The sequence below is a fragment of the Sander vitreus genome, chromosome 1, assembly GCF_031162955.1.
Source record: "Sander vitreus isolate 19-12246 chromosome 1, sanVit1, whole genome shotgun sequence".
Classification (NCBI taxonomy): Eukaryota; Metazoa; Chordata; class Actinopteri; order Perciformes; family Percidae; genus Sander; species Sander vitreus.
In genome coordinates this window covers 39,853,890-39,871,727 of record NC_135855.1, presented here as the reverse complement: position 1 = coordinate 39,871,727, position 17,838 = coordinate 39,853,890, and the positions used below count along the sequence as shown (strand labels likewise).

Here is a 17,838-nt window from a genome sequence, read left to right as displayed (position 1 = left end):
AAGATTCTTCCTCACAAAATGTTTCTGTTTTTCTCTTTGTTGACGTCAGACTTTGAATTGGATGTATAAAGGCTGATTTATGGTTCTGCAGAGGCTCCACGCAGAGCTTTCTCCGTAGCCTACGTAAGTGGCCTGATGTTTACACTTGTGCGCTGGTGTGTGCATCGAGCCTGTGTGTGTGTGTGTGTGTGTGTGTGTGTGTGTGTGTGTGTAGGGAGTGTGTGTGTGTGTGCAGAGTGGGTGATAGAGCGAGGGAGAAAGTGAGAGAGTGAAGGCGATTAGCTTTGGAGCGAGTAGCGACTCTAGACTCATAGTGAGAGAACCAAAGTGTCTCCCCTGTTCTTTCTGACCACGGTGGAGAATCTGAGAGTGAACCCTCTCCTTGATTTCATGTTGTTGACGGAGAAGGAGAACCAGGAAATGAGTCGGGGGGGAAATGCAACGCTACCAAGCCACGGCCGAGAGACGTGCGTCGCCTCCATGTGTAGTTACATTTTGCGAGAGGTGCACGTCAGGCTACGTCTGGCGTGGGGTCTCCATGTACCTACGTATGTAGCAACAGCGTGTGTGTATATATATATATATATCACAACTAAGAGGAAAGTTTTATCTGTAAGTGCAGTAAATATCCAATACTTTAAGACTTTTACTAAAGTCATATTCTAAAAGTTGACTTTAACTTCTACCAAAGACATTTTCTGCTAAGATACTTGTACTTTCACTCAGGTATTGCTTTTCACGTACTTTATACAAGACCGTGACGAGTTGAGCGAAGGCAAACGGACGAATGTTTGACATCAATTTGAAGAAGTCATATTTTGATGACGCGCTGCCGAGCTGAACCTCCTTCCTTTATTTCACTGAACTGAGATTAAATACATTATGTATCATCACTGGCAACAACCATCATCAATTACACTCTGCGTGTGTGCCAGACGTGTCCGTCCATGCTCACGAACACACACCCGTGCAGATCTCCACGTCTTACCTCTGACCGTTGGTCGCCATGTCGATGGCTCGTCGCACCGGGACGGGCGATCCTCCCTCCGTGACACTCAGCACCTCCATGGACTTCCTCTCTGGCCGCCGCTTACCGTGGCGGCTCAGCATGGGCGAGTCCACGCGCTTCCTGGGAGGGTCTGCTGAGCAGGGTCAGGGGTCAAAGGTCAACCAGAGGGGGGGGGGGGATAACACAAGGACAGGAAGTGGTCAGAAAAGCTTAATCAGTAATCAAATAAAAATGTCCCTTGTTTTTTTTAATCTTGGCGGCCATTCGTCCATTTTATCTGGAGGGTTATTACTGCGTTCCATTTGGACCCGGAAGTCAGATTTTCCGAAGTCAAAGTCGAAAACACGGACAACGACCATATAGCCTATATCCACAACGTTCCACTTCCGGGATTGCTCCGCAGTCTTTTCGCGGATGTCCGTCCCCTTCCTCTTTCTTTGTGTTGGCGTTCTAAACGCTGGTGGATATGGTTGATTGTGATTGGTGGACTAAAACTACTGTTGAACGTACACACGTTCCACCAAAACAAGCTCCTTCTAGAGGTGTTGAAATTAATCAAATAATCGATGGACATGGATAACGCTGCAGCGATGCAGTGGCCGACCATCATCGATTATAACGTAATGATGTCGCTCGTTAATTTTCCGGGCGCGGCATTAAACATTCAAATGAAAAATAAACGTCTCAGTAGCCTAACCCGTTTAATCTAGACCTATGATAGACTCTGGTCTCCTCCGGGTCTCATTAACCTGACGTCACTCGTCACATCGTACACGTCACAAAGTTTCTGCTTTATTTTGAAATTTGTACTTATTTCTGTTTACAATTTAATGTATGCCTAACAACATTTCTGTTTACATATTCTGTTATGTTTTGCACATTCAGGCCATGTGCTCAGTGCTGTAGTTTTATGTATCCAATGTATTAAGTATTAGAGCACTGTCAAGTCAAATATCCTATATGGCTTTAATAGAAAAATGTATTTGGCGCATCGTGAACCGTACGGCCACCCACGACCTTTTCCTGAACATAACTGCGTCAAAAGGGACGGCAATAGTCGCGCCCAAGCGCGTTTACTTAAAGCGCTAAAGGGACGGCGCTAAAGGGACGGCGCCAAAGGGACGGCGCTAAAGGGACAGCAATAGTCCCGCCCAAGCGCGTTTACTTAAAGCGCTAAAGGGACGGCGCTAAAGGGACGGCGCCAAAGGGACGGCGCTAAAGGGACGGCAATAGTCCCGCCCAAGCGCGTTTACTTAAAGCGCTAAAGGGACGGCAATAGTCCCGCCCAAGCGTGTTTACTTATAGCGCTAAAGGGACGGCAATAGTCCCGCCCAAGCGCGTTTACTTATAGCGCTAAAGGGACGGCGCTAAAGGGACGGCGCCAAAGGGACGGCGCTAAAGGGACGGCAATAGTCCCGCCCAAGCGCGTTTACTTATAGCGCTAAAGGGACGGCAATAGTCCCGACCAAGCGTGTTTACTTATAGCGCTAAAGGGACGGCAATAGTCCCGACCAAGCACGTTTACTTAAAGCGCTAAAGGGACGGCAATAGTCCCGACCAAGCAGCGCTTTACTGAAATAGCGCTAAAGGGACGGCAATAGTCCCGACCAAGCGCGTTTACTTATAGCGCTAAAGGGACGGCAATAGTCCCGACTGCAGCGTTTACTTAAAGTGCTAAAGGGACGGCGCTAAAGGGACGGCGCTAATAGTCCCGACGGCATAGTCCCGCTAAGCGTTACTTATAGCGCTAAAGGGACGTCAATAGTCCCGCCCAAGCGCGTTTACTTATAGCGCTAAAGGGACGACAATAGCCCCGACCAAGCACATTTACTGAAAGCGCTAAAGGGACGGCAATAGTCCCGACCAAGCACGTTTACTTATAGAGCTAAAGGAGACTTTTAGCGTCAATAAGAACGACAAAGGCACCTGGCCAAGCGTCCATATTTTACGAGACGAGTGTGAGAACGTGATGAGAATCACGCAGGTGTTTGTGGCTGTATTTTGTGGAGTTCAGATGGACTGGCCTACCGATCTCGGTACGTGGCGGCAGGTTCTGGTCCTCTTGGCTCGGATACCTCTCCTTGCGGTCCAGCAGCAGGAAGTAGATCATCTTTTCCTGGTTTTCTCTGGAGAGAGACAGAAGACAGTCAGCTGAGAGCCCTTTGGTTCAGAGCGAGACGGTAAGATGCTCCATCAGCACAAGAAATATTAAATAGAAGATTTGTTCCTCAGACAGACTTGTCTGCCGTCTCATTCATAAATGATTGATTCATTGATTGATTCTTTATTTCTGTGTAATGCACACAAAGCGCCAAAATGTCAGCTGCAGTGTTCAAACATTTCACAATATTATAGGTTATTTCACAGCTTGTTCTTGAACAAAGTATTCTGTCTTTTCTCCCGAGCTTGGAGAATAAAATATGATTTTAAAAAAAGTTCCTTTTTCCTAATCATCCAGCCAGAAGAAATCATCACAAAGAGAGGTCATTTGAGTAAAATGTACATCCGTTATAGCCTCATAAACATGAACATTTTTTTACATTGTTCTCAATTTCAGCCACTCACATAATATGTATTAAAGGTTGGGGAAAAAAAAGTCGAAAATCATACGTAACGTTAATGTTTTTGCGACAATTTTTAAAAGTGATTCTTTTCCCTAGAATCAGGAACCAATGATTCCCCTAAATACTTGATATTTACATGGTACCGCTGACGGCGACTACATCATATCTATTTCCAGCAAAACAGCGAAATCCGAAAAAGCAGAAGATCAACGTTATGTTCTTCTTTACAAATGGAATAAATGTCAGACTGACTGACTGACGTGTGATGTTCATTCTTCTTAGAAAACAATCAGTTTTTAGAAACGTCTCATGATATATTGTCTCTGGAAGTGTATTATTCAACTTCTGTTTTTGTTAAAGAAGGAACATAAAATCCCAATACTCAATACTATCGCATCGCAGTGCTTCTAGAATAGCAACATAAATCAAATCAGCCCCCATGTATCGTGGAAGAATCGAACCGTACACAAAAGGCTTATTTCTCTCAAATATTGTTGTCTAAATCTGTGTCAGTGAGCACTTCTCCTTTGCTGAGATAATCCATCCACCTCCCAGGTGTGACATATTAGACAGCAGGATTATTGCACAGGTGTTCCTTAGGCTGGACACAATAAAAGGCCACTCTGAAATGTGCAGTTTTATCACACAGCACAATGCCGCAGATGTCCTAAGTTTTGAGGGAGCGTGCAATTGGCATGCTGACTGCAGGAATGTCCACCAGAGCTGTTGCCCGTGAATTGAATGTTCATTTGTCTTCCCCTCTGGTCACCCCCTCCCTCCGCCTCACTCACTCCTCAGACAGCAGGTCTTTGGTCAGTTTCTCCTTGTCTCTGAAGCAGCCCAGAGAGTGCATGCTCTCCAGGACGTCGGGGTCGATCTCCTCGGTGGCAGCCAGAGTCCTGATGGCCACCTTCCTGGGGACGGGCTGCTCGGGCTCCGGCTCGTTCTTTCCAGCTCTGCAACACAACAACACATGCAGCTAACCGACAAGCAAATCTGCTACTGAGCTCAGACTTTCAGTCACAACCAGTGTTTAAACCTCTGAGGTCTCATTTTTACACATCTTCTTAAATCCACCTTTTAAGGGTATTTGCATATAACTGATCCCCGTGTGTTTCATATCAAAATGTTCAGATCAAACCGTCAATCTGTATAGTGACGCCCAAAATTGTACCAGAGCGATGTGTAAAGACATAATTTGGCTCTAAGGCGGAAATATTTCTCAAATCTCTTGTGAAAACAAAGCTACACTCAATTGTTTTGGTGCTTGAAATGAGCTTGGGTTCACAAAAGTACCGTAATATATAGATGAAATAGTAAACAAATGTCTAAAATGAAATTTTGTAATATCGCTTTTTGAGTAGCAGTGTTGTCAAACATCGCTTGGACTCGTCGTTGCGTCTTTTGTCCTCAGAGGGTTAAAGGCACAAACAAACCCATTTGGACTTAAGTTGCTTCTAGCTGGCAGCAGGAGCGTAGCCAGACGTTACAAACATTCAGGGCTAAGCCCAAACCTACATACATGTACATCTGTACATCATTTTGGAAAAAAACATGATAGTTGAATCATCCTGTAGAGCCCACGTACTGTTTTGTATGTAATTGATCTCCAACTGTCTTTATCATTCGGAAACCAGAACACAACACATGTCGAGGATGACTCAGTCTAGTTTTTCAGTTACATAACGTAGGTATTGTAGGAATTTGGCGCAAACAGCATTACTATTTAGAGCCTGACCGATAAAGGATTTTTAAGGCTGATACCGATACAAATATTTGATGATTTAAAAATCCTTAAATGCTTAACAAACCATAAACGGAAATTCCTTAACATTAGATATTTGTAGTTATTTATGAGTCCTCACTAAAATAATATGATAATGCAGTTTGAAAATAATAGTTTGTTTTTTTGTCTCAACAGAACAGTTGTTAAACTTAAAATATAAAAACTTAAAGTCCTTTGAACAAAAATAACACAATAACAACAAAAAATCAAAGTGTAGCCAACAGGGAGGTTGTAGAGCGCCCTCTGGTGGTCAAACTATGTAACGCCAACACTCAGAACATGGTTGAAGGGGGTTTCGTCCATTTTTATTTTATTTTTTTAATATTCAATTATCAGAATCATGCCGTTAACGATAGTTTGGAAAATGCCTAATATCGGCCGATAATATCGGTCGGGCACTACTACTAATCTGGAAATCTTTAAGTCCAGTCACAGAAAAACTGAGGCTAAATGGCACAAAGTTATTTAAAAACCCTAAAAGATTTGGGAAAACCTTTGAGAGAACATTGTTGGTTGGAGCCTCTGCAAGCACCATCTCGCTCCAACCCCTGGCTGGCAGCTTTATGAAGTTGACCTTTCTTCAGTTTCCTTAAAACTGTAAATCACGTTAGGATGGAAAAAGAGCACATTGGGCAGCTGGAACCTGAAAGGAGGTGTGCTCCTCTGCCCAATACTTCCAGATAAGCAAGCAAACAAGTAGAACAACTTCAAAAGGGAAGCAGAAGCACGTAAGCATGACGGATATTTTCCATGAGGTATGTTTGTCTCCCTCAAAAAATTCAAAGGCAACCCAATCCCCAAAAGAGCTAGAAATAACCATTATAGCTTGTTTCTTCGCTGCCGACTGCAGAGATCTCGCTTAATACTGGACCAATGTCAAAGATTGTTGTTCCCATCAGTCACTTAGACATAAAAACATAGGAAAATAGGGTTAAAAAAAACGGTAGTTACCCTTTAATGTGTACATGCACACAGACACTCAACATATAGAGCGTTAACAGTTGGATATACTTACAGGTACCACGTGTGCTTCTGGATCTGCTCTAACTGTAACACAAATAAGAGGAAGACATAAACATTAATGACTCTTTCATTTATAAGTGGAACAAACAAGATGGTTATGTTTAAAAGTCTTCTGTCATAGCGTTGATGTATTTCTGCATAAAACAGGATGTGATGTTTGTTACGGCTTAATCTGACTACGTTGGTCGGGGAGCCTTCTGGCGGGATCAGGACGTTTTATTTGATTACCTGGTGGTAACCATGGATGTAGAGTAAAACCAGGATACAGCGTTCGAGGCAGAGCCACGCTCATTCCTATGAAAGCCACTGCCGTGTATCAAGTTCCCCGAATGATTACCTATACTCTCCGGCCCGTAGAGCAGGCGCACTAGAGACCTCCACCAGCCAAGACGGCTACTTCCGGTTTAGCGCTCCGCTAACTTGAATGGGCATTAAATGATGTAATCGTGCGTCTCTATCGACCAAGGTACAGATGTCTCATTAGTCTATGGGGGAAACGTCTTTTTGGGCATCGCGTGATGGATACAGAAGTTGTGATTCCACTGTCTGGCTGCAATGTCAAATCAGCTTCAAAGCCCGGCACCCTTCCTTCCAACTACTCTTAGACTCCACATGCATGATGCTGTTCAGGGAGCCATCTGATTGGATCAGGACTAGAGCCCGACCAATAAAGGATTTTTAAGGCCGATATCAATACAGTGATACCGATGGAGTACCTTCTCCAGGTAGGGAATGAGTCCTTAACCCAAGTGAAGGAGTTCAAGTACCTTGGGGTCTTGTTCGCGAGTGAGGGGACAATGGAGCGGGAGATTGGTCGGAGAATCGGCACAGTGGGTGCGGTATTACATTCAATTTATTGCACCGTTGTGACGAAAAGAGAGCTGAGCCAGAAGGCAAAGCTCTCAATCTACCGGTCAGTTTTTGTTCCTACCCTCACCTATGGTCATGAAGGCTGGGTCATGACCGAAAGAACGAGAAGGATTTTTAAGGCCGATATCGATATAAATATTTGGTGATTTAGTCTCTGTGTCTCTGTCTTTGTCTGTTGTTGGATCATTGTTCTGTGGTGTCAGGTAGTGTTCTGTGTTTGTGCTGTTTTGTCAGTTACTATTCTGTTTTTCGTGTTTGTCGAGCGGTGTACTGTGTGTGCCTGCTTGTTCCTGGCTTCCTTGCTTCCTGGCCTGCGTGCTTTTTGGACAATCTGTTTGTAAGTTTTGCTCTGCAATCCTCTTCGTTTTTGGTTTTTGTCTTCATTAATAAATATCAAACTCTACATTTGGGTTCAAGCCTCATCAATCCGCAACAGGAAAAGCTAAAACATGGATTCTTTTATAAGACGCACCGACATTGGAGCTGTTATTCCAAACCAACTGCTTAAAGTTCAAATAACTGCAGGGGAAAAAATAAGTGAAAGCACATTATCTAAATACACCCTTTGTTATTGTTGTCAAAGCTTCTATTCTAAGCCTAAAACACATCCTTGGCCTGAAATGAAAACATGTGATGCAGAGCGCAGATGCTGCAGGGCCAGTCACGGTGCGCTTCTGCTAAATTTAGCCCGAGCAGTCCCGGAGGCAACAGCCCAGACTGTAGGAATGCAAAGCGAGCACAAGTCTACTGAGAGATGATTGTAGCCCTCTCCCGTTCTGCAGCCGGGGCGTCCGGTGAGCGGTGTCGCTTACCGTGAGCCTCTTGCCGGCGTCCACTTCAATCATACCGCGCAGAAGGTTCTGACAATCTGGAGGGATGAAGTGAGGCATGTGGAAAACTCCCAGCTTCACCTTCTCCAAAAGATTCCTCAGGTTGTCATCGTCAAAAGGCAGGGCGCCCTGGAGGAACGAGAGAGGTGGAAACACTGTTTATCTCACAGTCTGGGGAATGTAACAAGTCAACTAAATATTTACCGAGTCTGGAAGATATTCAGTGTCTGGGTTATAACAACTCTGGTGTAGCAATACGGTCTGTATGTGTGCTGACTATTTAATTATATACATTACTCAGTTTGCATAGATGCACCAAACTGAACAAATGAGAAACAGCTCACATAGCTCTCCCTCTACATATTAATTCCTCCTCGTAGGTCACTCACCTTCTCTCACTGAGACACCGAGATGATCTAGGTTTCTTTCACATTTTTGATTTTTTAAATCGTCTTCAGTCTTCATTCATACCTTATGGTTGTGATTTGTTAAACATTTCACAACGCATGTAGCATGATAACACAGATTCGCCCGTCTCTACATAGTAACATAGAAATATATGGAAATGATTCTCACAGGGATGAAGGTGTTTGATTATCATTGTTTGTGTATTTATTTAAACTGTCATTTATTCTCCCTTAGTTTCCATTTCTTATGGGTTAGGGTTATCTTCTGAGGCAATGTCCGACACTTGCAGGTCCAAAATCAGAACAGAAGAAAACGGTCCAGGCATCAAACTGTACAATACACTGGCACTGACATCCTCCTGTTGTCATGTCAATGGCCCATCAGGTGTTCACTGAGAGATAATGTAGATTTTGCAACTAGTCCTCCAAACCACATGGCGGTATCTGTTGTTGGTTCCTACCCTCTGATACGACCCACTAGCCTGGAAATCCAGACCCAAATCCGAAAGATTAAGGGTCTGGCATTGAGTAATGAAAATGGCCCAACTTGAGGGGCGGCACCAAGCATGCATTTGAAAATCTCACTGCACGCAATTGGATAACACCACGACCAATCACAACAATACAGCCCCATACGCTTAGCTACCAGCTACTGGTAGATCAGAGTTTTAAACTCTGAACTACTGACTAAACTGATTAAACTCTTAGATTAAACTCTTAGCTACCAGTGGAGCTAACTGGTAGATTAAACTCTTAGCTACCAGAGGAGCTAACTGGTAGATTAAACTCTTAGCTACCAGAGGAGCTAACTGGTAGATTAAACTCTTGGCTACCAGAGGAGCTAACTGGTAGATTAAACTCTTAGCTACCAGGGGAGCTAACTGGTAGATTAAACTGCCGTCATCTGTTTAGCTCGCCTCTGGCCCGCCTATATCAGATACACCGATGTGATTGGTGCAGCTCGGCTACCAGGGCATAGCTAATGAGCATCATTACTGAATGTCAGAGTGACTCGCTGAGCTAATTACAATTGTGCTTTCACAAGAACTCTGGATTTCCAGGTTAACGACCCACAGGAGCGTTTCTTAAATCAGCGCCCCTAGCAGAGGCAAGAAGTTCAACCTCATATCTAAACCAGACAACGTAACGGTCGCAATTTTCAACAGATCGTTAACGTTGTGAAACAGTCACAGTTTGGTTAGGTTTAGACACCAAAACTACTTAGTTATGTTTAGAAAAAGATGGTGGTTTGTGTTAAATGCAGACGTTACTTCACTTCCTGAAGGTTACCACTAACACTTTTTCAAATGGGACTCGAACTCCAGTCTATATACTGTGTACTGTATACTTTAGTCTATGGGGGAAAAGTCTTTTTTGGCATCGCGTGATGGACACAGAAGTTGTGATTCCACTGTCTGGCTGCAATGTCAAATCAGCTTCAAAGCCCGGCGCCCTTCCTTCCAACTACTCTTAGACTCCACATGCATGATGCTGTTCAGGGAGCCATCTGATTGGATCAGGATTAGAGCCCGACCAATAAAGGATTTTTAAGGCCGATATCGATACAGTGATACCGATGGAGTACCTTCTCCAGGTAGGGAATGAGTCCTTAACCCAAGTGAAGGAGTTCAAGTACCTTGGGGTCTTGTTCGCGAGTGAGGGGACAATGGAGCGGGAGATTGGTCGGAGAATCGGCACAGTGGGTGCGGTATTACATTCAATTTATTGCACCGTTGTGAAGGCTGGGTCATGACCGAAAGAATGAGATCCAGGGTACAAGCGGCCGAAATGGGTTTCCTCAGGAGGGTAGCTGGCGTCTCCCTTAGAGATAGGGTGAGAAGCTCAGTTATCCGTGAGGAGCTCGGAGTAGAGCCGCTGCTCCTTCGCGTCGAAAGGAGCCAGTTGAGGTGGTTCGGGCATCTGCTAAGGATGCCCCCTGGGCGCCTCCCTAGGGAGGTGTTCAAGGCACGTCCAGCTGGGAGGAGGCCTCGGGGAAGACCCAGGACTAGGTGGAGGGACGTCCAGCTGGGAGGAGGTCTCGGGGAAGACCATGGACTAGGTGGAGGGACGTCCAGCTGGGAGGAGGTCTCGGGGAAGACCATGGACTAGGTGGAGGGACGTCCAGCTGGGAGGAGGCCTCGGGGAAGACCCAGGACTAGGTGGAGGGATTATATCTCCAACCTGGCCTGGGAACGCCTCGGGATCCCCCAGTCGGAGCTGGTTAATGTGGCTCGGGAAAGGGAAGTTTGGGGTCCCTGCTGGAGCTGCTACCCCCACGACCCGATACCGGATAAGCGGATGAAGATGGATGGATATCGATACACATATTTGTAGGTTTAGACACCAAAACTACTTAGTAAAGTTTAGAAAACGATGGTGGTTTGTGTTAAATGCAGACGTTACTTCACTTCCTGAAGGTTACCACTAACACTTTTTCAAATGGGACTCTATATAAGTCGTAACTAGAGATGGTCCGATACCATTTTTTGCTTCCCGATACCGATTTCCGATACCTGAACTTGTGTATCGGCCGATACTGAGTACCGATCCGATACTACTATCCCTGCATAGATGTGATATGATTGCTAACTTTGCTGTTCGGCCTGGCTTGGGTTAAACCTTTTGTGAAATATGATCAAACGCAAACAATGAACGCCACAGAACTTTCTTTTACTGTCCAGTTTGACAGTCAACATGATAAACTACTTTAAAGTAGATTTTCTTCAGTTCTAAATCACGTAGTATCGGATCGGTGCATAAACTCCAGTACTTTCCAATACCAATACCAGCATTTAGACAGTATTGGAGGCTTTTCCGATACTGGTATCGGTATCTGAACATCTCTATTCGTAATTGCTGCATGTACAAACAATGTCTTGGATTTTCATGGGGAGGACAGTCTTTTGTCCTCAACCATGAATCCCCATGGATTTTGACATAGAGGAGGACTGGATGCAGTATGTGAGCGATATAAGTCAGCGATGATGAAGCGGTTTGTATCACAGCCAGCCGGCTCTGCCTCTGCTCGCCAGCTGGGGAGCGCGCTCAGTGACGTGATGACTGATACAGTTTTCCTTGTCATTGAAAAGGAGCAGGACGGAGCCAGATGGCCACTGACACTGCGTTGGTAATCAAAAACAACTCAATTGGAGAGATTTATCTTCACATGATGGCTGTGTTACGCGCTGCATCTTAATCAAGAGAAGAGCACGCATGTGTGCACAAACAGTTACTTCTCTGACTGCTCACTTGTCACCGTCGCATTATAATGCTGCTGATATGATGAGCCGTTGTGTTATGTGTTTTTATGTGACTGTATGCTTGTGCTGAATGACACCAGTCTCATGTCTCTGCTTCACACACGACGCAAAACAGAGACGTTTAAACATTTTAAAGGGGAATGTCAAATCAGACCCTGCCCTCCCTGAAAGAATGTCAAAATTATATAATTATAAAACAAAGTGGTGGAGCGAGCTAGAGAGAGAGAGAGAGAGAGAGAGAGAGAGAGAGAGAGAGAGAGAGAGAGAGAGAGAGAGAGAGAGAGAGAGAGACAGAGACAGAGAGAGAGAGAGAGAGAGAGAGGGAGAGAGATAGAGAGAGAGAGAGAGAGAGAGAGAGAGAGAGAGAGAGAGAGAGAGAGAGAGAGAGAGAGAGAGAGGGAGAGAGAGAGAGAAACAGAAGGAGAAGGAGAGAGAGAGAGACAGAGAGAGAGAGAGAGAGAGAGAGAGAGAGAGAGAGAGAGACAGAGAGAGAGAAACAGAAGGAGAAGGAGAGAGAGAGAGAGAGAGACAGAGAGAGAGAAACAGAGAGAAGGAGAGAGAGAGAGAGAGAGAGAGAGAGAGAGAGACAGAGAGAGAGAGAGAGAGGGAGAGAGATAGAGAGAGAAACAGAAGGAGAAGGAGAGAGAGAGAGAGAGACAGAGAGAGAGACAGAGAGACAGAGAGACAGAGAGAGAGACAGAGAGAGAGAGAGAGAGAGAAACAGAAGGAGAAGAGAGAGAGAGAGAGAGACACAGAGACAGAGAGAGAGAGGGAGACAGAGAGACAGAGAGAGAGAGACAGAGAGAGAGACACAGAGACAGAGAGAGAGAGAGAGAGAGAGAGAGAGAGAGAGAGAGAGAGAGAGAGAGAGAGAGAGAGAGAGAGAGAGAGACAGAGAGAGAGAGAGAGAGAGAGACAGAGAGAGAGACAGAGAGAGAGAGAGAGAGAGAGAGAGAGAGAGAGAGAGAGAGAGAGAGAGGGAGAGAGAGACAGAGAGAGGGAGAGACAGAGAGAGAGAGAGGGAGAGAGAGACAGAGAGAGGGAGAGACAGAGGGTTAGCCATCAAACAAAAGCCAGACACTATATGGTAGTACGTGCTTTGGGGTCCTTGATTAAGTAATTTGGGGGTACATGGTTCACGAGGCCAAGTTCCAAACAGGCACGTTTTGAACGAGCACTGCACTATTTCTGAACACATTGTGACCATAGTAAAGGCATGTTAGTTAGGGCAGGACAGTTTCATTCCTGAACTCATTTAATTTATAATGTGGTTTCAATGTTTAATTGGTACACAGTGTTTCCAGCATACTATCCCTGGTGCAAAAAAAACACGCACTGCATGTACAAGAACAGGCACTCTGGTCTCCAGCAAGACTCATGACATTACAGCATCCACTATTTCCTCACACACAAGTGATGCTTATGTAAAAAGCAGATGCACAGATGTTAGATTTTTGTATTTATAACACACACAAGTTCCCGTCAAAGGAAGTATTTGGATGTCACCTTGTGTGTGTGTGTGTGTGTGTTTGTGTCGAAGCATTTCAGTGACTTCTCTTCACCGTGGAACACAAATAAAGACTTCATTCAGCATTAAAATGTGCCTCAGGAGCAAACTAAATCAACTTCTGCTTCTCTTTCTCCTGCAACACTGCGTCAAACCGGGAGAGAGAACGGGTTTCTCCTGTGACAGCACATTTTAAATTACAAACGGACTGATGCAGTTGCAGGGGAAAGGTCTGAAAAGAGCAAACAGTCCAGGTACACGTCCTACAGCTGTGTCACTTCACAGCTTCCCTAATGAAAAGGTTTAGAACACGGCTTTCCCAAAGTCAGAGAAAAGTCCTACCTTGCGTCATGAATACAAAACCATATGTTCATTATCCTTTCTATCCATTTTATTTATATGGTTTACATGATCCCAAAGTCTGTTCTAGTATAAAATATCCACTTTAAGGAACGAGGTAAGTTTATTTGCTGTCACTCACCACTAAAAGTGCAAACAGGATGACTCCACAGCTCCATGCATCGGCTTTCCTCCCGTCGTACTTCTCCCCCTGGTTCAGACGGACAGAGACAGGGATGAGACATCGTTAACTCTTCATTCAACTCTGTTTTACAAACTGTAAATCACTCTGACTGCTGTGAGCTTTGGCTCCTCGCTGTGCTTAATGGAAAAACACGCCCATATATGGATGGACCTACAACGTAACAATCAGCAATTAGTGATGCTGACTGCATTGCAGCAAGCCCAAGATGACAACGTCCTCAAATGTCTTGTTTTGTCCACAACTCAAAGATATTCAGTTTACTGTCCCAGAGGAGAGAAGACACTAGAACAGATTCATTGCTATCACACAGTTGGAGCCAACCTGAAGAAAACAAACATCCGAAGGTGAAGACGAAGAAGGGTGATTTACACAAAGACGCCAACGAAAGTGTCTAACTGGAGAGACGACGAGATTTAGGAACTCCTGCTGTTGTGTGCTTCATGTTAGAAAGGGAAACTCCTGAATACGTCCAGACCTGACTCGTTGGATATTGTCCGGAATCCATATGAGAAAAACAGCTATACCCATAGCCATACACAACGGCTCCTATTGGTCGTCCAAACCAAAAAAAAGTCCCGATCAAAGTTAAAGGGTAACTACCGTTTTTTCCAACCTGGACCCTAAGTTGCTAGCGCTAAACCCACCAGACTCCATTTAAAAAAGCAATACTTTTAGCGTGTATAGAGCCAACATATTTTTACATGTAAGTCGGTAAACTATGTGTTTATTTCAACCAAAACTAGAGATTTGATGGTTTGAAAAGTGGAAGGACGACCCCAAAACGGCTTTTCATGATTCTATTTTTGTTTCTGTCGACTCTGAATGAAGTGTGTTTAACGATGCTAAAATGACTGTTTATTTACATGGAGTCTGGTGGGTTTGAACGCAATTTCGTGGATGTTTTTATGTTTTAAAAAAAGGATCTTACTCTTTAACAGAAAGGTCGACCTCCTTAGAAATCCTTTCCATAATGTTGTCAGACACTTAGAATATTAATCTGAGCCTGTCGATAACAAAACAAGCACTTTTATGAACGTAGTTTGCTGTCCACAAGACCAAACAGGAAATAAGGGAACAAAATGGACAAAGAAAATGCAAGACTACATCACAAATAGCTGTTCTTTTAAGTGTGCACAGTGTTTTTGAACTGAGTGGAGGGGGAAGGTTCCAAAGACCGCAGGAGCAGCGAGTGAATGAATGCAGAGAGGATGGAGCAGTGATGTAAGAGCCATTGTGGAGAGTGAGGTCGGAGCTGCTATTACTGAATGAAAGAAACACAGCACTTACCCTGATAACCTCTGGGCAGGCGTAGTGCGGAGATCTGTGAAAGATGCAAAGAGAGGAGGTTATGCTGGAAAGGACTCACAGCGTTACACAACACCACACACTCAATCAAGTGAAGAATGACAACGCAGGTGAAACATAAGCACAACCTTCTGACATAACGCTCTCTGAAGAAGAAACATGAACCACTTTACCCCGTAATCCATGAAAATACAAGACTTTTATTCCCTGATTTTTAATGTGGATTATTTTTTTGTTAGCTAAGTGAGCATTATGTAACTCAAAATGAAATAGCCTTAAACCAAATTCCAGTGATGATGGCTCATCCTGTTGGGTAACACATGACCACAGCAACGCCGGTTCCACAACGTGAAAACACCACTAACGTTTTAAATCATTCCCTTAAACCTACATTGTGTCATCTGTTGAGTTGATCTTAGCAAAAAAAAACCTTTGTTCTTTCACAAATATGTACTCATCCATGTGTAATTACTTCCACCAACTAATCAAAGTATTCTCGTAAGCGTAGAATCTGACATTCAGAATACATACGCGGGAGTCGCTCGAATGACGGCCGCCATGTAGCGCCTCCATCTTTATAATACGTTAGCCAAAGAGGGACATGCCTCTGCCTTTCGTGCTTTTACACTCAGTGGCACCGTGACGAACGCCAGCCGGGAGATTACGCGCGACTAGCCGGCAGATTTGAAAGCCTGTTGAAGATGGAGGATCACGCCTATTCTCGAGGACATGTAACGGAGTCGCCAAGGAAGCGAAAAAGGGAATTAAAACGACAACGTGACAGGCAAAGCAACAAGACCAAAGTTAATATTGGAGCGGCTAGAACAGCTGCGTGTAAACGATGGAGATACTCAGAGATCATTTCAGGTTCGGCCACCGTAGGAGTTAAAACGTGCTCGGAATGGGAGGGGCTAGAAAGTAATATTCAGTTGGTTGTCGTATACAATTTCACCGCTAGATGGGAGACATTCTTACACAATGCAGCTTTAAAGGACAATACTAATGTTTTTATAACTTTTGGCTCTAAAATCATACATACTTTATGTTTAGCTACATTGGAGGGATTCAGGATCGGTCTACATGTTTGAGTCGCACACTGGGTTCAGACAGGAGGCCGGCAAGCAGACGGCCATCTAAGGAGGCGTGGGCGGGCGCCTGTCTCTCGTGGCTCAGAGTAGACAAGAGGTTGGCATGCAACCATATGAATTTTTTAAGGAATGCCTGTTTTAGTAAACAGACAATTTGTCTGTGCTCCAAGATAAATTATGTGAGAGACCAACAGAGTTATAGTACACGACAGGCTGCTAGGGGTTAGCTAGTCAAGCAAAAACCCCGGACTGATGCAGTGTGCAGGTCTATAATGTTTAGCGAAAACACTTAAACAATAACTAAACATTATTTAATATGACTATGACGGGCTACTATTGTCGGAATGTGATGTTATTCTATTTGACTTTGATTTACGAAACATGTACACAGTGATATTCTTTTACTTGCACTATATGTCTTGTTTTACATGTATGTAAAATTGTATGTTTGGTATTTTTATGCCTATGTTAAGTGGACCCCAGGAAGAGTAGCTGCTACATTGTTAGCAGCTAATGGGGATCCCAATAAAGAAATGAGAGCTCTGCAAGCTGTATCTGCAACTACAGTTTCTGCGTTGCGTCTGAACCCAGCTTCAGTTAAACCCAGAGTCTGTTGAGCACGGCGACTAGCAGACTTATCGGAATAGTTAAGTGCAGTTAGCGTCTTTTATCTGTTTACGTAGCTTATTAGCTTGTTAGCTTGTAACTGTGAGTGGCTGACATCTACGATGACGGTGCTCTCTGTACAGTCTGTTCTGCGCCGGAGGCTTCAGGTTTCTTTTCTGGTGTTGTGTCAAAGTCCTTGCCCCCCTCGAATAGTGTTTCTCCTTTTAAGACAGCGATTGGTTTACACATTAGTGACGTACCAAATGTAGCTTGCCCGCGCTATGTTTGAATCTCAGATTTCAGGGAAGTGCACAGACATCTCCAGTGTTTTCCCTAGGTTTTTGAAAGATTTAGGTGCCCGTATTTGGCGGCATTTTTTTAGGGGTCCTTCCTCAAGAAAATGTGAAGTTTTTCAATAAAAAACAATTACAATCTATCACTTTATAGATGTTTTTTGGCACCTATAGTGCATCACCACAAGCCTGTAAACACAGAGGCTTCAATAAATGAAGATAAAGTACATACTGGCCATTTAAGTAAAGTAGGCTACCAAAAATAGTGACGTATAACACATTGAAGTACAAGTGGCCCTGATACAGGCTCTATCTGAACTCCTTGAACATGTCTTTACATAATTAAAACATGTTAATGTCAATGTCAAATGCTTTCAATAAATTAATTGAAGGAGACAAATCAAGGTCATTTAAAAATGTAATCATGAACAGGGGTGAATCGAGATGCCGATTTTATGATTTATCGTGCAGGCCTACATCACTTTGGACCATTATTATCACCCTTTATGTGTCTAAAACATTGGAAAAGCTAGAGAATATAATAAATAAATAACACGCAAAAAGCTAAAAGACAAAACTTTCTAAAGATTTACTACCAACTACAATCATTAGATCTAAAAATAATCATTAGGTTACATTAATTTGGCTTAGGTGCTGCCCAAAATGGCGCCTACACCCTATAATGATAGGGAAAACGCTGATCTCCGACTTGAGGAGAGAAATGTGCTCGACGGAGTTTTAAGCCC

General features: G+C 44.0%; 1 protein-coding gene across 1 annotated transcript in view; it reads right to left on the bottom strand.

The window, feature by feature from the left end:
- Window positions 1-17,838, bottom strand: part of LOC144523340 (serine/threonine-protein kinase BRSK2-like) — a 189,929-nt gene that overhangs the window by 39,369 nt on the left and 132,722 nt on the right. The window contains exons 6-12 of the mRNA XM_078258842.1: window positions 15,088-15,121; window positions 13,738-13,806; window positions 8,065-8,211; window positions 6,375-6,406; window positions 4,365-4,529; window positions 3,038-3,135; window positions 989-1,139 (exon numbers count right to left, since the gene is read on the bottom strand). Coding sequence (XP_078114968.1) covers window positions 989-1,139; window positions 3,038-3,135; window positions 4,365-4,529; window positions 6,375-6,406; window positions 8,065-8,211; window positions 13,738-13,806; window positions 15,088-15,121 — 696 coding nt within the window. The remainder of the gene's footprint in view (window positions 1-988; window positions 1,140-3,037; window positions 3,136-4,364; window positions 4,530-6,374; window positions 6,407-8,064; window positions 8,212-13,737; window positions 13,807-15,087; window positions 15,122-17,838) is intronic.